At 49.4% G+C, this 20,266-nt stretch overlaps 1 protein-coding gene across 9 annotated transcripts in view; it reads left to right on the top strand.

Annotated features, from left to right (window-relative positions):
- The first annotated feature begins 3,499 nt into the window (after positions 1-3,499).
- CFAP65 (cilia and flagella associated protein 65) overlaps positions 3,500-20,266 on the top strand; it is a 35,549-nt gene continuing 18,782 nt past the window's right edge. The window contains exons 1-15 of one of the 9 annotated variants that reach the window (XM_027050358.2): positions 3,500-3,750; positions 4,278-4,675; positions 5,608-5,658; positions 6,018-6,189; positions 8,040-8,224; positions 11,558-11,660; positions 12,235-12,401; positions 12,579-12,778; positions 13,054-13,199; positions 13,923-14,145; positions 14,524-14,789; positions 15,252-15,452; positions 15,689-16,048; positions 17,495-17,632; positions 19,768-20,013. In XM_027050358.2, the coding sequence (XP_026906159.1) occupies positions 6,025-6,189; positions 8,040-8,224; positions 11,558-11,660; positions 12,235-12,401; positions 12,579-12,778; positions 13,054-13,199; positions 13,923-14,145; positions 14,524-14,789; positions 15,252-15,452; positions 15,689-16,048; positions 17,495-17,632; positions 19,768-20,013 (2,400 nt within the window). In that variant the 5' untranslated portion in view covers positions 3,500-3,750; positions 4,278-4,675; positions 5,608-5,658; positions 6,018-6,024. Of the gene's footprint in view, positions 3,751-4,277; positions 4,676-5,529; positions 5,659-6,017; positions 6,190-8,039; positions 8,225-11,557; positions 11,661-12,234; positions 12,402-12,578; positions 12,779-13,053; positions 13,200-13,922; positions 14,146-14,523; positions 14,790-15,251; positions 15,453-15,688; positions 16,049-17,494; positions 17,633-19,767; positions 20,014-20,266 lie in introns of all 9 variants that reach the window. The other 8 variants (XR_003417371.2, XM_027050332.2, XM_027050330.2 and 5 more) reach the window with 8 other exon arrangements.

Here is a 20,266-nt window from a genome sequence, read left to right as displayed (position 1 = left end):
CCTGAAATCACTCAGCTATCAAATGGTAGAGCCCAAGCTTGAACTTGAGTCTTCTGGAATTAAGCCTCATGTCCTTTTCCCTCCATCCCCCTAATGCTGACTTTTATGTCTATCTACCATTTGGTAGGGACAACAAATAGAGGGAGGAAGTTATCTAGGGAGTTTGGGTTGGCACAAAAGAATTAGAAAACCCTACGTGGGAAGTGGGGAGGGGTCTTAGGCAAAATGGAACTCTTTCATTTGAATTCTCTTGTGATATGATAGTCTTCTCCCAAGTCCCTGCCAGTTTTGTGCTCTGGCAGCTCTTTCAGGCTGGAGGTGCCATCAACCTCCTAACACATGCTCCCCACCCTTAGCAGCTTCAGAGGACCATGGCACTCTAATACAGAGAGAGCTCCATGCCTGCTCCTAGATCCAGCCCCCAAACTACCTCCAATGACCCTCTTAGTTACAGCTTTCTCTCACTCTTCACCCACCAGGCTGGGATTGGAAGACTTACCTCACTAATTTCAGAGGTCAGAAGTTTCTGTGGGGGGACTCACCTCCTCCTCTCCCTCCATAAGTTAAGTATATCTTGGATTCAGACCTTATTTCAGAACCAACACTGGAAGTGGAATCAGAGTTGCAGGAAAGGAAGGTGGAGAGGACTTTGCATGTGCTGGAGTTGGGCTGACTTGCCAGCTGGACAGGAAATCACCCTGGAACCTCCTTTTGTTTTTCTCCATCCCAGAGCACCAAGGCAGCCTCCTTCTGTAGAAAAAAATGAGGGAGATGTGGAGAGGAGAAAAACTTTCTGCCTCTCCAGTATGTAGCAGAGAGGCTGGGAGGTGGTAGGAGGGGAGGGTGCACAGAAAACCAAGTGGCTTAATTATACGGGCCTTCCACTTAGTGTCAGTGACCAATGTGCATGTATGCACATTTTTTTGTTGATTGCCTACCATCTGTCAAATACTTCTTACATGCCAGATCATTCAATCACTACACCAGCCTTTTGATCATTATCGCCAGGTAACAATCGAGGAAACAGAGGCTCAGAAAGGTTATGTGACTTGTTCAAAGTCACACAGTCACAATCAGGATTAATCTCAGCCTGACATTTCTCGGCCCAGAATCTCCTCTATTCTATTCAACTAGGGAAGGGGGGGTGCTTAGAAAAAATATTTTTCAGTGTGCTAAAGCCAAAATTACTGAGTTTGTGCTTTATCTTTATTACACCCAACCACAGTTTCCAAACAAAAGGATGCAAGTTTGTCTACTATCCATCCTCCTTCCTCCTTTTCGCCTTCATCCTGGTCTTCATCAATTTCCTGAATCATCACTCACCCCCTGTTCACAGTCTTGAACCAAACAACACCCACCCTGTTGTCTTTCTTGGGTCCCTGGAAGATACAGTAACCAGGACCTAGCACCCATTTTTTCCCATGGGTTCTGAGTTCCTGAAAAGTGGGACTTCCAAAGCAAACCCAGCTTCCTCTTTCCTCCTGAGACTCAATCATTTGTCACACCCCTTTCCATGTCGTTGGCCTCTTGGAGTAAAGTCTGGCTTGGATCCCTCCCTGGGAGTCCACTATGTCAGTCAAGGTCACTCTCCAGCAGAGCTCTCAGGAGGCAGCCACAGCTCCACAGAAGAGGAACCCACAGGAGCCCTACTAAGAATATCCTTTCATTATCCCAAGCCCAGAACCTACCAAGGTTTGGGCACACCAGAGCTCTGGAGGGACACTCCTTCAGTGAAGAAGCATAAGAACACATGGCTCCTAGCGTGCGCTTTCTCACCTTCTTGAGGTTTTATTGCTGGGATTCCTGAGGTTACTACCAAGCCTTGCCCCCAGAGTCACTGCTCCCATTTCTTTTTGGCCCAAGAGTGGAAAAACAGGTCCCTTTCCCTGTCCTTAAGGTCCAGCTGAGTCAGGTTGACCATTTCAAAAAGTGTTTAGAGGAAAACAAAAAGGAAATCATTACAGAAACTACAAATAGCATAGAAGTGGTCATGTCCAAAGTGCAGGTTTCAGATTCTGAGAATAATGTTAAAACTGTTGAAAAACTCACTGAGTTCCACATTCCTTGATCCCAAGAAAATTCCAAATCTAATGGTGCTGACATAAGTTAATGAGCCCTGTGGCCTGCCCCTTCCCTCCAGTTCAGCCAGCTTCTGGCCATGTGATCTCCCAGGCCAACTGGGGCCACATTGTCATCTTAGTCCATTGTTTACTTTCACAAGCAAATGCCAACTTTCCCAAATGAGAATTTATTTTCTGGGTTCCCCCCCCCAGACTCACTAAAGTCTCTCCCTCTAACACTGCACCCCCCTATCACTGTCCTGGATAGTGAAACATCTTTAATTGTCCATGAATGAACTTTGAGGCTTTCAGCTCACCCACCTAAGAAGTCTTCAGCAAATGAGTTCTGTGAAAAAGAAAACCGCAGGCCCAAAATGGGTGTCACTTAGGCCAAGTTTCAACCTCCCCCTGAAATGTAGTTCTAACATGTAAGACAGGAACTTTCTGGTCAGCACCAATGAGGTAATATGTCATGCCACATGTGCCTTCCTCAACCCCCAAAGGAAGATGAAGTAATTTGCAATAAGACCCCTTGTCCTTCCCCATAAGGGAAGGTGATCTTGCCTGAAACAGTCCTTTTTTTTTTTTTTTTTTTGCTAATAACATCTTGTCCCACCCTCCGGTCTTTAAAAACCTTCCATTTAGCACAACTCCTCAGAGCTCCTCTCTATTTGGTCTATGGGATGCTGCCCACTTCTCGAATCGATTAAAAAAGCCAAGTGGATCTTTAAAGTTTACTCCCGGGGCACCTGGGTGGCTCAGTTGGTTACGCGGCCGACTTTGGCTCAGGTCGTGATCTCACGGTTCGGTTCGTGAGTTCGAGCCCCGCGTCGGGCTCTGTGCTGACAGCTCAGAGCCTGGAGCCTGCTTTGATTCTGTGTCTCCTTCTCTCTCTGCCCCTCTGCCTCTGGAGCTCTGTCTCCGTCTCTCTCTCTCTCAAAAATAAATAAACATTTTAAAAAATTAAAAAAAAAATAAAGTTTACTCCCTTGGCTTTTTGTTATTTAACAGACACCTTCCCCAAAGCAAATGCAGACAAATCAACAAATGGGCTTCCAAAAATCACTTTAGTACAACAATGCTTTCTTCATACATTAACTTCCAGACCCCTAGAAAAGAGTTAGCTTGGTGCTTGGGAGGAGGAAAAACCGGCAGGAAATGGATAGGACACATTCTCTCCCACTGGCAAGAAGAATCCAGTTGTAAAGTAATAGACAAATGAGAAATGACTACGGGGTGTTTTTAAGTTAATAATCGCAATCACAGACTGAAGTTCCGGTTGAGATTCTGACCCTATGTCACCATCGCGCGTCCGGAAAGAACTGGAACTGCTCCTACTCCGGTGAGGAGCCAATGGAGTTACCTCCTATGAATTTGGTCGTCGACTAAATCAGGATTGCAGGGATGTCACGACAATTGGAGACCATACATTACATGCTGCGATTGGTAGAAGCGCGGTGACTACTATTCAGGGAAAGTCAGAGAATAAAAAATAAGGTAAACATTAAAATTGGACTGCGCTTTCGCCTTCTTTGAGCCTTGACTCATTCGGCTTGCCGTCGTTGTCCTGGGATACCAAGAAACGCTGTGCTTTGAGCGTCCTGTATCTAGGGAGACGACAACATGGAGGCGGAGTGAGTTCTGAGAGTTGGTCCCAGGACCAGGGGAACAGCGCGAGCGGCCAAAGAAGGTATCTGTCCTGGAAGACCGCCTCCTTTGGGAAGTTGTGGCCAGGGGTCCCCTCCATGTCCCTTAGAGACCCCCTGTGGGACCGAGACTGAGGCGAGATCAGCCTGGGATCTCTTAGAGAAAGGAGGAACAGCTTTAAGTATTTTGATCACTTCATTTTACCAATTTCTTTCCCACTCCACACTACACGACGACCCACCACTTTTCCCACTGATCATATTAAGATTGTTTAAGTTGGAAATGAAGCAGATAAAGGAAGCTGATGACATATATATGTGTGTGTGTGTGTGTGTGTGTGTGTGTGTGTGTGTAGTTTATGTATATATAGTTTTTAAGTCCTCAAGTTTCAAAAATTGGATTTAAAAACAACCCCTACCTTGGCCCGTGTCTTCACAATGATTGCAGATGTGTGTCTTTTGAAAGAGTAGCTCAAGCTAGTATGGAAATTATGATTGTTAGTTACGATTGTAATTATGATTGTAACATTGGTTTGTCTAGGGCTTTTTCAAATTCCCTATTTCATTCCAGGTTCACATTAACTTTATGAAATAAAATAATCCCCATTAGGTGAGACGACTGAGACTCAAGGAGATTGAGAAACTTGCCCATCTCAACAAACCTGAGCAGGTGCTGGAACCCAGCTCTCCTTGCTTCAAGATCATCGTTCACTTCCCTAAACCCTAAGACCTGATCTGGACCAGATTTCTACTCCATTGTCTCTAATTTCTTCTATATGTGATGATTGGAGACTTTTTCAGAGCCTCAAGGCAGTGACTATCTATAAAATCCCCTGAGGTCACAGACATTAATGAGTCTGGCAGGACTACAAAGCCATCCAGTAGCAGAAAAGTAATGGGACTCTCCTCCCTGTCTCCCCAGCTTGCATTTCTTTGATTCCACCTGAACCGTCCTCCTTACAATTGAAGGTAAGGGTCTTGCCTGTCCATTGCCTAGCACTGGTATGTAACAGGCACTCAGTAAATGTTTTGTGAGTGAATGAATGAATGAGTGAGTGAGTGAATGAACCTGAGATATTCTTCTGGAGAGGTTTGGAGGTGTTGCTGGTTAGGAAAAACTGAGTCAACGGAATCTTTTGCTTTGGATGGTGGTGTGGAAAGTATGGAGAGTGTCTGATGAAATTGTATAAATTTCTAAAGGGTGACCATAACATTGTTTACTAAAGTGTAATATGTTATAATAAGGAGTTGAACCCCCACCTTGAAAAGAAGTAATTTTAGGCCAAATAAAAGATAGTTTACATTTACTCATAAATGACGTAAAGATTAAAATTCATGAGAAGGCCTTACAACACTGCTTGGCACATAAGTTCTCAGTGAATGTCAGTAGAAGTTGTTACCATTTTTGAGATTGTTATTCAAAGAAGTGGGGAAGGACACTGTGGAGTCTGAAAAAAATATATATGCTCAAAAAGATATTAAATTGATGCTGTCCGATATGGGAGCCACACCGGGGTGTGTATGCTGAAGGAAATCTGCTAAAGGAAGAGGGGATTTGGAGTTTAGTCTCCATGTGTGTCTCCTAGAGCAGGGCCAAACACCCTCTGAGTATTCCGTGAAAACTGTGGATACTCTCCCTGGAAAAGAGCACTTCTCCAGATACATGACATTTTGCATATGATTTGCATATAACACTCACATATATTTGCATATAATTTCCAGCTGCAGTCTATCCAGGGATCCCTCTGCTCTAGAGGTTGATTCACTTATCCTTGGATTGAGTGATTATTTCAGTGAATGCTTACTTTAAACTTGGACTACAGGTTGCATACTGATGGAAGAAACCCCAAAGACCAAGAACCACCCAGTCTCATTTACCTCTTCTTTGCCCCTCCTCATAGGAGGCAAGTCACGCTCAGAAGCAACAAGCAGAGAGCAAAATCCAGATAAAGGTAATGTGAATGCTTTAGTCACACTCACTGGGGACTGACTGAGAAATGCCGACTGTGGCCATGGCAGGCAGAGCTGCACGGGCCTCATCCCCAAGTCCCTTTCCTGCATGGTGAATTTCTAGGCTCCTGGGCAAAGTGCTGGATCTTGTGTTCAGGCTCATTCCTCATGGTGTCACTCATACCTTGGTTCCAAAGCCAGCAAGCCAGCCCTTCTTCATGATCATGATGGCCACAGCAAGTCTACTCCATCAGCCTCTCTTTTTGATGTCCCTCCTGTCTCCCCTGTGGTCCTTTCCTAACTCCAAATTGGCAAGAACTCCTGGTTTAGCCAGAGTGCTCCCCTTGGACTTGTGTTCCAGGTGTGTGATGCTCATCCAGGCAGCCCCAACCCCCCTGATGAGGACCAGGGACAGTGGTGACTACACCATGAACTCCGGGTCCTGCCTGAGTACCAGCACCATGGCCATCCCCACCATCACTGGCAGCAGTGCAGCCCTGAGTGCCTGCAGTAGCAGCAACACCAGTGCCCACGTGAGGACATGTTCTGGGTGGGCGGGGCAGGGGCAGCAGGGCCGGGGAGAGGTGGCAGGGCAGGGGGGTAGGAATCTGCAAGGACCTGACTCTCCTGCATAGATTGGGCACCAAGCCGACTGGAGTGGCTGCTGTGGGGAATGAGAGTGTGCGTGTGAAGAACTCTAGGGAGGTGCCCATCAGAGCTGAGAGAGTATCCAGCGGTTTTCTCTTCCCTCAGAAAGTTCTTCTGGTCCTGATCCCTAGGACCAAGTGTTTGGCCAATATATGGATGGGGCTGACTTTTCGCAGCTCTCAAGACTGTCTCTGTGTGACATGGCAGGGGTAGGGGGCAGTTGTCCCACAGGGTGCCTATGGGGTAGGAGTGTGTTTGGTGCAGCATGTGTCTGTGTTGCATGTGGATTCTCATGCCTCCTTAGGTGAGATGGTGCTTGCATTTGCCTTCCCGAGGACTGGGAGTCACCTCACCCTTCCACCTGTGCCATTCTGGGCCTATTTGCCCCAGATTCACTCACTGCCCTTCCCCACTCTGCTCTGTGCGGGCAGGAGATTGGAAACGGGGAGGAAGGGAGAAGCCAGGGTATTTCTCTCCCTCCATCTCTACTTTTCCGACAGTATTTCCAACAGAAGCTGCGCTTCCCCATGACTCGAACCCCCACCAGACAGGCCTCAGGGCTCTGAGAAGCCCACCACCTCCCCTAACCTAGTGTGGCAGCGACTTCCTGATGCTGCCAGCTTCTGAGTGACTTCACTATGCCTTGGCTGTGCATTAAATTCCTTGTTTCAAACACCCGAAGTGGCTTCTGTTTTCCTGACCCTGACTGATGCACCAACCAATATTTATAATAAATTGCCCTTGCCCACCCATGTCACCTTTCCCCTGTGGGCGAACCAGGAAAGGAAATACTATATTGGCCATCTGACACTCTCTGTACCTACTTAAACCGAGAGTGTAAGCTCCAACAGAGAAGAGATGTGTCCATCTTGTTCGCTCTTGTCTTGGCACCTAGCATAGTGTCTGGCACATAATATGCCGTCAATAAATATTTGTCAAATGGATGAATATATCTTTACATTAAGTAACAACATAGAAGCAATGCTTGGCCAAACATAAAATAAAATGGCCATGAGTGGAGTGTTCATAGCCATGGCTGGGGTAGGAAGAGATACTGGTTCATCTTCCCTTCTCCTTGCCTTTCCCCCTGCATCCGCCTCCACCCTCCTAGGGATCAGGTCATGAAGGATTTTCCATTATAGATGGGAAGTGTTGGCACACTGCACCTCTAGCATCATCAGGAGCTGTGCTTGGAGTGGCCCCCACATCAGGGTGGGGGGTGAGGGCTTGTTTCAGGCAAATTTACTCATTCCCCTGCTCCATCAGCCAGTTGAGGGACAGGAAGAGGGAGTGGTGGCGTATCCTTGTGGTCTCAAAAAGTGCCTGGGATAGACCACCCCAGCTAGGAGAGGCTTCCATAGTGAAAGGGCAGGATGGGAAGGAAGGAAAGGAAAAGGCAGTACCCGAAGGGCGTGGTATCTTTGGGTGCATGGAGGAACAGAACAGACCAGCCAAGATCACTCAGTGCTGGATGGAACGGTCCAGGGAAGGCTTCAGGGTCAGGGTCACAGAGAATCTAGTTGGAAAAGCATTGTAGTGATTTCAGAAATGGTAATACCTCACTCCAAGGCCTGCCTGCCCCTCACCTTCTGTCTCCAGACCATCCCCCAAGAGCCAGCAGTGGTGTAAGTCCTCACTTTCCAGAGATGGGAGATCTTTATCTGTTCTCTGGGTATTTGAATCTTACGTGGCTAACACATCCTTTTTCTCCCCCTTTTCCCTGCCAACTGCACAGCCTGCCAGCTTCACGGGCACCCAAATATGCTTCCCAAAGAGACAAGACAAAGTGAAGAAGAGGGTCATCTGGGGCATCGAGGTGGCTGAGGAGCTGCAATGGAAAGGCTGGGCACTGGGGAAGGAGGTCACCAAGAACCTGACTCTGAAAAATCTATCCTTGAAAATCCAGAAGATGAAGTACAGGTATCAGAATGAGGGATCAGAGACCCAGCCCCTGAGTCCTCAAGCCCCTCAAACGGTCGCTCTTTTGAAAACAAAAACAAAAACAAAAACCTTTAAAACTATCATATAAAATTAGAAAAGGGTATATAAAACATGCACAGTTTGAATAATTATTGAAAGGGGAACCCATGGGACCAAATCAATAAGAGTAATGTGTCTGAATCTCACCTCCCATGTCGTGTCACATCCCTACTGGAACACCTACCCTACCCATAAATGTAACCATGATTGGACTTAGTGATAATGATTTTCTTGCTTTTCTCAAATGGATTTACCACCTACATTTCCATCCCTAAATGATATCATTTAATTTTGCCTTCTTATGAACTTGACATAAGTGGAATAATAGGGTATATATCTGTCTTTTATATATGTCTTTTATTTTTGTTCTGTTATGTTTTTAAGACTCATGTGCATGCAACTATAGTTCATCTTTTTCACTGCAGGATGATATCCCAATAGATGCTTATATTGTAGTATATTCATTCATTCTTCTGTTTTTTTAAAAAAATTTTTTTCAAACCTTCATTTATTTTTGAGAGAGAGAGACAGAGCATGAGCAGGGGAGGGGGAGAGAGAGAGAGGGAGACAGAATCTGAAGCAGCCTCCAGGCTCTGAGCTGTTTGTTAGCATAGAGCCTGACGTGGGGCTCGAACTCATGAACTGCGAGACCATGACCTGAGCTGAAGCTGGATGCTCAACCAACTGAGCCACCCGGGTGCCCCTGGGTTGTATTTTTTTTATTTTATTTATTTATTTTTGAGAGAGAGAGCGTGTGACCGGGGAAGGGACAGAGAGAGACACACGTAGAATCTGAAGCAGGCTCCAGACTCTGAGCTGTCAGCACAGAGCCCAATTTGGGGCTGGAACCCACAAACTGTGAGATCATGACCTGAGCCGAAGTTGGATGCTCAACTGACTGAGCCGCCCAGGTGCCCTCATCCGTTCTTCTGTTGAGGGATGTTTGGGTTGTTTTTGGTTTGAGACTATTGTCAACATTCATGTATAGATCTTCACTTGCAAGAGTTTTTTCTAGGGTAGATACGCAGAAGTAGAATTGCTGTGATCTAGGACATGTACATGTTTGCTTTTATAGATAAGCCAAACTATTCTCCAAAATATATGTTTCTATTTATATCCATGCCAACCATGCATGAATTCCCATTCCTCCACTTTTCTTACCAACAATTGTTATTGCCAGAGTTTAAAAGTTTTGCTAATAACAGTAATTTTTTGTCGTTCTAATTTGCATGTTCCAGCTTACTGATACAGCTGAGTGTCTTTCATATGCTATCGACCATTTCATTTTTGGAATTCCTGTCAAAGTCTGCGCCTATTTTTCTATCAGATTGCCTTTTTTTTTTTTTTAGGTAAACTCCACCCCCAGTGTGGAGCTCGAACTTGCAACCCTGAGATCAAGAGTCACATGCTCTATTGACTGAGCCAGCCAGGCACCTCTTTTTTTTTTAATGTTTTTTTTAATGTTTTTTAATTTATTTTTGAGACAGAGAGAGACAGAGCATGAGCAGGAGAGGGGCAGAGAGAGAGGGAGACATAGAATCTGAAGCAGGCTCCAGGCTCTGAGCTATCAGCACAGAGCCTGATGTGGGGTTCAAACTCATGGACTATGAGATCATGAACTGAGCCAAAGTCAAACGCTTAACCAACTGAGCCACCCAGGCGCCCCCCCCCCCTTTTTTAAGTTCTTATGGTGGCTACCAATCCTTTGTCAGGTGTTATAGATATCTTTTCCCACCTTGTGACTTGTCTTTTCCTCTTTACCATGTCATTCAAAGAATAGAATTACTTCATTTCAAAGGAATCAAAAGAATCAATCTTTTTCTTTTATGGTTTCTGCTTTTTTGTATCTTGCTTAAAAAGTCCTTCTCTCCACCTACCTAGGTCATGAAGAGAGTCTTCTATAGTATCTTGTAAAGACTATAGCTTTGCCTTTCACATTTGCCTTTTAGCTATAGAGAATTAATTTTTGTGAATGGTTGTACGATAACACTTTTCCTCAAACAAATGGCCAAGTATCTCCAAGCCATTTAGTGAAAAGTTCATACTTTCCCTGATGATCTCTTCCACCACTGATGTTTATCCTTGTTTCGTTTGTGATCTCAAAGTGAAAAATTCCAGTGTGTCACTATTTGTTTGGATGTTTCCTGTAGTTTTTGTTTTGGTTTGGTTTTTGTTTTTTATTTTTTAAGATTTCATCAGGTTAAGGGCGTTCCCTTCTATTCCTAGGTTGCTAAGAGTTTCTCTCATAACACCTTGAAGGCTGTCTATTATTTTCCTTTATTGAAATTATCATTTTATTTTTTCTCTCTTAATTTGTTAACCTGGTGGGTTACATTAATTGATTTTCTCTGTTAAACCAACTGTGTGTTCCTGGTGTAAGCTCACCTTTGTCATACTTGAGTATTCTTTCTAAACATTGCTAAATTCGTTTGGTTCTCTCCTTTTGTTTTTGGATAGGCCTGTAATTTTCCATTCTTCTCTTGCCTTTGCCAGGTTTGGGTAATAAAGTTACCAACATACCAAAGTTACATCAAGTCAGATTCATAGACTATGTAGGGGAGTGTGTTGCCACATTTCATATTACTGGGAAGATGAGGCTGGGATTATTTTTTTTAATTTTTTGATGTTTATTTATTTTCAAGAGAGAGACAGACAGAGCATGAGCAGGGAAGGGGCAGAGAGAGAGGGAGGCACAGAATTCAAAGCAGGCTTGAGGCTCTGAGCTGTCAGCACAGAGCCCAACACGGAGCTCGAACCCATGAACCGTGAGATCATGACCTGAGCCGAAGTCGGACATTCAACCTACTGAGTCACCCAAGCGTCCCAAAGGCTGGGATTTTTTTTTTTATCAAATGTTTGGTAGGACTTGCTGTGAAGCCATCCAGCCTAGTGTTTTCTCTGTGGGAAGATTTTTTGCTACTTATTCACTGGTTTTGATGATTTTAGGTAGGGTGGCCATAAAATTTATTGTCTAATTCTTGAGTCAGTTTTGGTAATTTATACTTCCCTAGAAATGGGCTTATTGGCTCTAAACTTTAACATTTATTGGTATAGAGTTATTGGCAGTATCATCTTCCTATGAATAGTTTTGAAGTTTGCAATGTCTGTGGTTTTGCCCCACACTGGAACTCTCCGGCCTTGCCTAGGTCTGTTTGAAAGGCATCCTGATAGGTCTGTTCTCAGCCTTGGTTTCCCCCAGCTCGGTGCTCATGGATTTTTCTTGTTTTCTGGGCCCTGATCCCGAAGTGCTTAAGCCCTGGCTGTCTCCTGCAGGTCCCCCAAGACCAAGTTCTTCTTCACCGTCATCCCCCAGCCCATCTTGCTGAGCCCGGGCATAACCTTCACGCTCCCCATTATTTTTCGGCCTCTGGAGAAGGTAAGGTTTGCCACTTGGAGGGCACGGGCAGGGAGGGACACAGGCACGATGACCTTGGAAGAGGGAGCAGGGCATAGCAGCAAGGAGCAACCCACCCCCTTTGCACCTGTGCATGTGTGCGTGCATGTGCACACACACACACACACACACACACACACACACACACACGTCCTGCCAGCTATAGCAAAAACTCCAGCTAGTGAAGCCCTGGAGAAACTCACACTATAAACTCGCTAAACTGAAGGGGGTTCCCAGTTGGATGTTGGGGGCTAAAATTTGTGCTACTGTATTAGCCACAAGAAAGCCCTAGATTCCTTAGCCCAAAACACTCCCCCAAATACTTTGTTCCTCACCAAAGAGGCCCCATATCTCTGAGACTAGGGCAGTGTTGAAGGACAGGCAACCGGCTTTCCTTCAAGACAAAAAGCGAGGGTCATGGCCCAGCCCACCCCTCAGTGACTGTCTTGGGGGCATGGCCAAGAGCTGGGACGGGATGTGTGGTCCCTGAATACCATGTAGGTACCACCGATCAGTGACTGCCTGCTCCCCCCACCTCCTCCCGCCCCACCTGCAGAAGGAGTATGTGGACCAGCTGTGGTTTGAGAAAGCAGAGGGGATGTTCTGTGTGGACCTGAGGGCCACCCTTCCTTGCCACAGTCTGACCTGCCCACGATCCCTGCAGTTGCCCGCGTGTGCCGTGGGGGATGTGACTGAGGCCTGGTTCTGCCTGGAAAATGTGGGGTAAGGGGAGCGGCTGAGGCTCTGAGGCAGGGAGAGTGAGCGCTTTAAGGAGGGTCCCAGGGAGCTGGTGGGGGAAGGGGGAAGGGGGAGAGACGGTGGGGCCCAGCATCACCACCTTTCTGAAGTAGGGGCAGCAGACAGAATGAGCTCAGTGACCCTGATCTACACCCCCTCCAGGGACTTGCCCACCTTCTTCACCTGGGAGTTCCCCAGCCCGTTCCAGATACTGCCCACCACGGGGCTGCTGGAGCCAGGCCAGGCCTCCTGCATCAAGGTGACCTTTCATCCCCTTATGGCCACCATCTATGAAATTCAGGCCACATGCTGGTATGGAGAAGGCAGCAAGCAGAAAAGAAGCATGCAGCTGCAGGCCATGGGTGAGGCCCGACTTCCCACCTGTCCCCAGAGCCCACCTGCTGCCCGTCCTGGGTCTCAAAGCCTCAGTGTGCCCCCTCCACCTCCCCTGCCGGCCTGTCCTCCACCAGTTTCCCACTCTCCCCCAGCCCTGCAGGCTCTGTCTTTGCTTTGCCTTCCTTGGTGTGGCAGACCAGTGTTTCCCTGGGCACACCTACCTTCTTCGAGGGGCTGTTCAGGTGGGGCCACAGAGGCCCCAGGTGGATTTCTTCCCAAGACTGTCTCATCTCCATCCCAGCCAAATGTGCCCAGCTGCTGGTGAGCATAAAGCAGAAGCGACCAGAGGACCAGGATGCTGAAGGTTTCCAGAAAGTGTTGCACTTCGGCTCTGTTGCTGTGGGCTGCACTGCTGAGAGACAGATCAAGCTCTATAACCCTTCCATGGTATGCGTGGTAGGCGTCCTGTGTATAAGGGGGAGGAGGGGGCATCCCGTGTATAAGGGACTGGAGGGGGTGTCCTGTGTATAAGGGGCGGAGGGGGTGTCCCATGTATAAGGGGCTGGAGAGGGCGTCCTTGTATAAGGGGGAGAGGGAACATCCTTTGTATAAGGGGGGAGGGGACATCCCATGTATAAGGGGATGGAGGGGGTGTCCTGTGTATAAGGGGGGGAGGGAACGTCCTGTGTATAAGGAGGGGGCAGACCACAGGGCTGGCTGCTCCTAAAACCCACCCCCTTTACAAAATGCCCTCTTCCTGTCCATACCTTTGGCCCCAAGCCTCGCATGAACCATGTCTGTTGATACACACATGTGTCAACAGGTGTCAGCTGGTGTCCTCCTCCCTTCTCAGCTGGGGGTTGGGCTGGAGTATCCCTTGACCACCCCCAGAGCAACTGTAAGAGCAGCCCTAAGATTGTCCTAACCCCAGGAGCACAGCCAGCCTTTATGATACCTTTGGGAAAGAAAAGAGTGTCCCTAGGCAGTCCCGGTGCAGGGCACACAGCTTGGCCTTGTCCTTCCTCCTGATGGAGGTGGCTTCATGCTCAAACTGACAAGAGGGGCATAGGCTGGACTTCAACTGCCCTCACCCCCTCAGCTGGGCACCTCGGTAAGGACAACTGCCTCACTCTGTGACCTCACCCTTCCTGCCCCCGCCTGGCCCCACAGGTGAGCGCCCCCTTCAGGATCGAAGTGGCCCCAGACATGCTGGCCAAAGATCACACCTTCTCCTGCCCCACTACCAATGGCATTGTGCCTCCAGGAGAGAAGAAATTCGTGTCGGTGTTCTTTCACCCCGAGACCTTGGACATCAGAACTATTGACTACTTGTCCATCATGCCCTCTGGCTGTGCCTCCCACACATTGCTCAAAGTCGTCGGTTTCTGTAGAGGTACTGGCAACCCTAGAATGCTGCCCGGCCTCTGGGGATCCGAGCAGCCAGCCTTTAGGGCAGAGCAGGGCTCTTTGCCAGCTTTTAAGGGTGTGACGCCTCCTTGCCCTTCAGCCTGGGTGTCTGCTGCCCCCTGGTGGGCTCCATGCGGAATCAGTTTTGGACACCTGGAGATAAGGTTCCCTCTGTCGTCCCTGGTGCCTTGGAGGTCAGCTCAGGTTGCTGGGGTTCTGGGCCTTTCCAGCCCAGCCTTCTGTCTCCAGGCAGCACTGCCTTCCACCAGAGGGACCCTTTCTGAGACATCCTCCAGGAGACTGATGCCCCAGCCCCACACAGGTGGCAGGGCCTGCTCACAAGAGCCCCATCTCCTATGCCCAGGCCCTGAGGTGTCCCTGCAGCACTGCTGCGTCAACTTCGGCTGGGTCAACCTCGGGGAGACCTTGGAGCAGACCCTGTGGATCGAGAACAAGTCAGACTGCACAGCCTACTTCCAGTTTGCCATTGACTGCCAAGAGAGTGTCTTCGACATCAGACCTGCCTTTGGGGCCCTGGTGGGCAAGGCCCGCATGACCTTGCACTGTACCTTCCAGCCCACTCACCCCACCATCTACTCTCGGCGAGTGACCTGTCTCATCCACCACCAGGTGAGCGGTGGGGGAGGGAGGGTGGAGGGGCTCTGCTGGGAGCTGGAGGAGGCAACCTGAGGCCCAGTGATGAAGACAATGCTTGGTGATCACGGCCCTGTATTCCGGAACTTCTCCTTGGATCATCTCTGCCAGGGCCCCAGCCTGGCTTTTGGAGCCAGAGCTTGGCCAGGGGCACACAAAGGCTCACTCGGAGCCAGGCAGGTATGCCAGTCTCGCCCTGACGACTGCCAGGCCGAAGGCTTTGCTGCTGCTGCTGCTGCTGCTGCTGCTAATAGGCTGGGAAGAGAGAGGGGAGACTGGACTCACCCCTCACAGCATGTGCGGGGCAGAGAGCCTTGAAGTGAGGACCCAACTCAGGGCCCTGGGGAAAGTCATACAAATTGTGCCCTGACCAGCTGACTCCTGGCCAAGGTGGTGAGTGGGGGCTGAAATCCAGCCTCACCCAGACACATGTCACAGGACCCACTGTTCCTGGACCTGATTGGGACCTGCCACTCGGACAGCACCAAGCCAGCCATCCTGAGACCTCAGCACCTTGCTTGGTACCGCACACACCTGGCGCGGGGCCTGACGCTCTACCCTCCGGACATCCTGGGCACCATGCTGAGGGAGAAGAAGCTGGAGCAGGATAAGAATGGGGCCCTCCTGATTCCTACTGAGGTTTGATGGACCCTTTGGGGCTCCCCACAGACAGGCTACCCTCCCCAGGTTCATGCCCCCTTCTCTAGAAATTCTTGGGAAACCCTGTGCCCTCAGAGCCCTGTGGGCGCCATCAGTAGTTGGGGATTGTTTGTGTGGAGCCCTTGTGGCCTTTTCCAGGAAGGGGCGTGTGGATGAGGGGCAGTGGCGAGAGGAGTGGCAGTTGGGCCCCTGCTCACCTGTCTCTCCCCACACAGGCCCTAGAGAACGTGTCAGCCCCACAGTATCCTCTGATCTCCCCCATGAATGAGTACTTCTTCGATGGTACCAGCGACATAGCCATCTTCCCTCCACCTGTCAGCATAGAGCCCACTGATGTGGATTTCGGTGCCTGCCCTGGGCCCGGGGACCCCAACCCTGTCCCCCTGTGCCTGATGAACCACACCAAAGGCAAGATCACAGTGGTCTGGACACGGAGGTCTGACTGCCCCTTCTGGGTGACCCCAGACACCTGTGATGTGCCCCCACTCAAGTCCATGGCCATGCGCCTGCACTTCCATCCGCCTTACCCTAACTGCCTGTACGCTGTGGAGCTGGAGGCCTTCGTTGTCTATAAGGTGTGTGCAGGGAGACGACATGGGGGTGGGGAGGGCTGCCTCTCTTCCCTGGAACCTGAACAGCAGGGTGGGGTTGGAGGGGGGGTGCTGCTGTGGGATTCATCCTCTCTGTGCCAAGCTCCTCCTTGGCTGGATAGTGGTCCTTACTGGTTTGCCTTCTCCCAGACTCATGGGCTTGCCTTGGCCAAGGGGCTTCTTGGCCCATCTGATTATGTCTCACTCATATGTGGCCTCCCACTCACTCCAGAGGGAGCACCCAGCTGGGGTCAAGCCTCTTGGGAAAATTTGGCATACAAGGAGCATCTCCCTAGGGCTCATTAGGAGGTGGTCCATCCAAAGACCCATAGACAGGAGGAACCAGGGTCTGGGGCACTGAGTCAGGGGTGCTGGATAATTAGGTGTGTGTCAGGGGGAGGGGCTTCTAGCACAACTTCCTTTGGCTGGGGAACTCAGACCACAGGCTGTGCCCAGCCCAGCCTCTTGGTCCCAGATGCTGGTCGCACCCTCTTCATCTCTGGTCCTGCTTTTTCCTTTCCTTGTTGGCTCTGCCCACCCTGCTGTTCTTTCCCAGAGGCCAGGTGCTGGGGCCGAGAGAAGAGTAGAGTCCCTTACCAGCTATGTGACCCTGGGCAAGTCCTTTAATGTCCCCGAGCCCTGGTCTTTTCATCTAAAAATTTGGGGCCATATCCGAACTTTTGAGAAGGACTTCCAAAGCTTAGTCTTTAATTGCCTCCATTCTAATATCTTGGCAGTGGGAAAATGCAGAGTTTTGTAGGAATAAGGCTGTGGACACCTGGCTTTGCCAAGGCTGAGCCCTCCAGATTTTTAGGCTGCTGGCTTTATAGCCTGCACTGTCTGATAGGGCAACCAGCGGCCACATGTGGCTACCGAACACCTGAAGTGTGACTAGTCCAAACTGACATATGTCGTAAGACCAGCCTTCAAAGACTTAGCACGAAAACAGTGTGAAGTAGCTCACGCGTCACTTAGATATTGACTATATGTTGAAATGATAAGATTTTGGATCTATTAGGGTAAATAAAACCTATCCCTGAAATTAATTTCCCGTGTTTCACTTTGTTAACGTGGCTGCTAGAACATGTAACATTACGTTTGCGGCTTGCATTTGTGGCTCGTGTTCTATTTTGATTGGCCAGAGCTTCTCCAGGCACATTCCTGCAGGATGAATGCTGTTCTCACATCCCAGCCCCAGCCTTGTCCTTGCGCTGTTGTGGTTATTAAAGAGCATATTTGCTGAGTGCTCAGCGTGGGCCTGGCACGCTGCAGTTGGAACTGTCAGGATGGTTGTTCTCTGCACTGCCTTCCCAGGGAACCCCTCTCTCTGTGCCCAATGTGGGACTCTTGCAGTGCAGAGGAGGAGCTAGGGGGCCCCACAGGGTCAGACACAGGAATTCTGAGCTTGTCCTTGGGTCCGCCCCCCTGCAGGTCCTCCAGAACTACCATAACATCGAGGAGGACTGTACCGTGTGCCCCTCCTGGTGCCTGACCCTCCGCACACGAGGCCATAGCTATTTTGCTGCCTTGGAGCCCCACATCCCTCAATATTCTCTGGACGCCCCCAAGGTGAGTGTGGCCCCAGTAGCAGTGGGAGGTGGGACAGGGGAGCTCGGCTTCTGCTTTGGCCATCTCTGCATTCTGATGCCCTGAGAAACATCCCAGCACCCTCCGGGGCCATCTCAACCTCCCCCACCACTAGCCCCTGGGGCTCTGGGCATGGAGGACTGGGGCTTGGACCACTGGTCCCCTCCCTGATCCATCTGAGATACTCCTTGGGCCTCTCATGCTGAGGTTTAAAATTCTCTAGCTCTTTCATTTGTCTGTGCTTGTTTACTGAGCGCCTGCTAGGGGTATGGCCACTCACACCATGAGCCCCTGCCCTTGGACATTGGGCAGGCCAGTGAGGGTCACAGAGCTGGTCCCTCAGCTTCCTGAGTCATAATTCCCAGGCCTCTCTGAAGGGCTCTTGGAGGCCCTGTATGACCTGGGCAGCCAGATGACAGATGGTTTAAAAGCACAGACCTTGGAGCCAGACGGCCAAGTTCCTTCGACACCTCTTCCCAGCTTCCCTTACCTTTGTTGCCCTTTTCATCTGTCTCCCCTACCCTCTCACACCTCATATTGTTGGAAAGGTGCTGCTTTGGGGCACTGTGCTAGGGGGTGATCCTGCCCCCCTCCCCAGCTGCACATTTGCTCTCCAATCCCCCGACTGACTTCACCTCCGAGGTTCAGCTCAAATCCCTCCCTGACTGCATGAGGTTCCCCTCCCTGACCCCTGTCCCTTTCCCTTGGCCAGTTCTTCCCAGCAGTTTGTGGCCTTTACTGCCATCCACCAGATTTTGGGCCTGTGTCACCCCCGCACTGCCTCACATACGTGCACTTTTGCCCCAGCTGGATGGGCCACCCTGGCCAGCAATTTCAGGCCTTGTGTTTTATGTAGCCTGGAGCTGGCCACACCCTATGCGCTTAAGGGATGTTTGGAAGCCAGGATTTCTGGGGCCTTCCCTTTCTCAAAGTGGGGTTCCCCTCAGTCACCTAGATGAGAATCATCTAGAAAAGGCTGTTTAAGTGTGGAGGTTCCTCAAAAAATTAAAAATAGACCTACCTTATGACTCAGCAATAGCACTGCTAGGAATTGACCCAAGGGATACAGGAGTACTGATGCATAGGGGCACTTGTACCCCAATGTTTATAGCAGCACTCTCAACAATGGCCAAATTATGGAAAGAGCCTAAATGTCCATCAACTGATGAATGGATAAAGAAATTGTGGTTTATATACACAATGGAGTACTACGTGGCAATGAGAAAGAATGAAATATGGCCCTTTGTAGCAACATGGATGGAACTGGAGAGTGTGATGCTAGGTGAAATAAGCCATACAGAGAAAGACAGATACCATATGGTTTCACTCTTATGTGGATCCTGAGAAACTTAACAGAATCTCATGGGGGAGGGGAAGGAAAAAAAAAAAAAGAGGTTAGAGTGGAAGAGAACCAAAGCATAAGAGACTCTTAAAAACTGAGAACTGAGGGTTGATGGGGGGTGGGAGGGAGGGGAGGGTGGGTGATGGGTATTGAGGAGGGCACCTTTTGGGATGAGCACTGGGTGTTGTATGGAAACCAGTTTGACAATAAACTTCATATATTGAAAAAAAAAAAAAAAAGAAAGAAAGAAAAGGCTGTTTATCCCAGAGTTTCTGGACCAGGATCTCTGAAAGTGAGTTCTCCAAAGGATGATTTGAGGGCATCTGGGTTGCTCAGTCACTTGAGTGTCCAATTCTTGATTTTGGCTCAGGTCATGATCTCACAGTTCATGGGATCGAGCCCCACATCAGGCTTGGGATTCTCTCTCTTTCAAAAATAAGTAAATAAACATTAAGGAAAAAAAGGTGATTTGAGGGCACCCTAAAATGAAAGACCTACTTAACTTTGAGGAGATCTCAAGCCTGTGTTTCCTGGGCCCACTTCCTATGGCCATTCCATCTCACTGTCCAGAGGTTTCTGGAGGACAGAAACATTTTTTGGTGCCAAGCTGTGTCCCTCCATTCCCTGCTCCCAGGGTAGTGATTGGGATGTGTGGAGGTGCCTTGGATCTCCTTGGAGACAGGCCCACATAGACTTCCCTGAGTGTGTATATCGGTGGGGTAAGGGAGGCGGGTGCATAGATCTGAGCGTGGGTCCCTCTTGTCTCGCACCCCAGCTCTTTCCTGCAGTGTCCCCCAGCGAACCCTCCTACCGCAGCCTGCTCTTGATCAACAAAGGCTCCATGCTGTTGACCTTCAACCTGGCCCCCCAAAGCAGCTCAGACATCTCCTTGCGGCCCAGTTCAGGCCTTGTAGCCCCGGGAGCCCACCAGATCTTCCTCATCTGTACCTACCCGAAGGGCAATGCTTGGAAGCAGCACATTTTCTACTTGCAGTTCAATTTTTGTCCCCAGTATCTCAAGGTAAAAGGCAGAGCTAGGGGACTGGGTCCTGAGGAGCGAGCCGTAGTCTGGGGCTTCCCTTTTCAAAGCCAAATTCTGGGGTTGACCTCTAAAGCTCCCCTAAAGTAGTCAGGGGGCTGCTCCTCTCCCAGGAAGTGCCATAGCAGGGAGAGGACACCTTGGCCACATCTGTGAACAGCTCTCCTAACCCCAGGGCCCAGCATATCCACCTCAAGGTGTCTGGAACAAGAAAAGGGGTGCAGATGTCCCAAAG

This window comes from Acinonyx jubatus, chromosome C1 (genome assembly GCF_027475565.1).
Source record: "Acinonyx jubatus isolate Ajub_Pintada_27869175 chromosome C1, VMU_Ajub_asm_v1.0, whole genome shotgun sequence".
Lineage (NCBI taxonomy): Eukaryota > Metazoa > Chordata > Mammalia > Carnivora > Felidae > Acinonyx > Acinonyx jubatus.
This window is presented reverse-complemented; position numbering and strand designations above follow the sequence as displayed.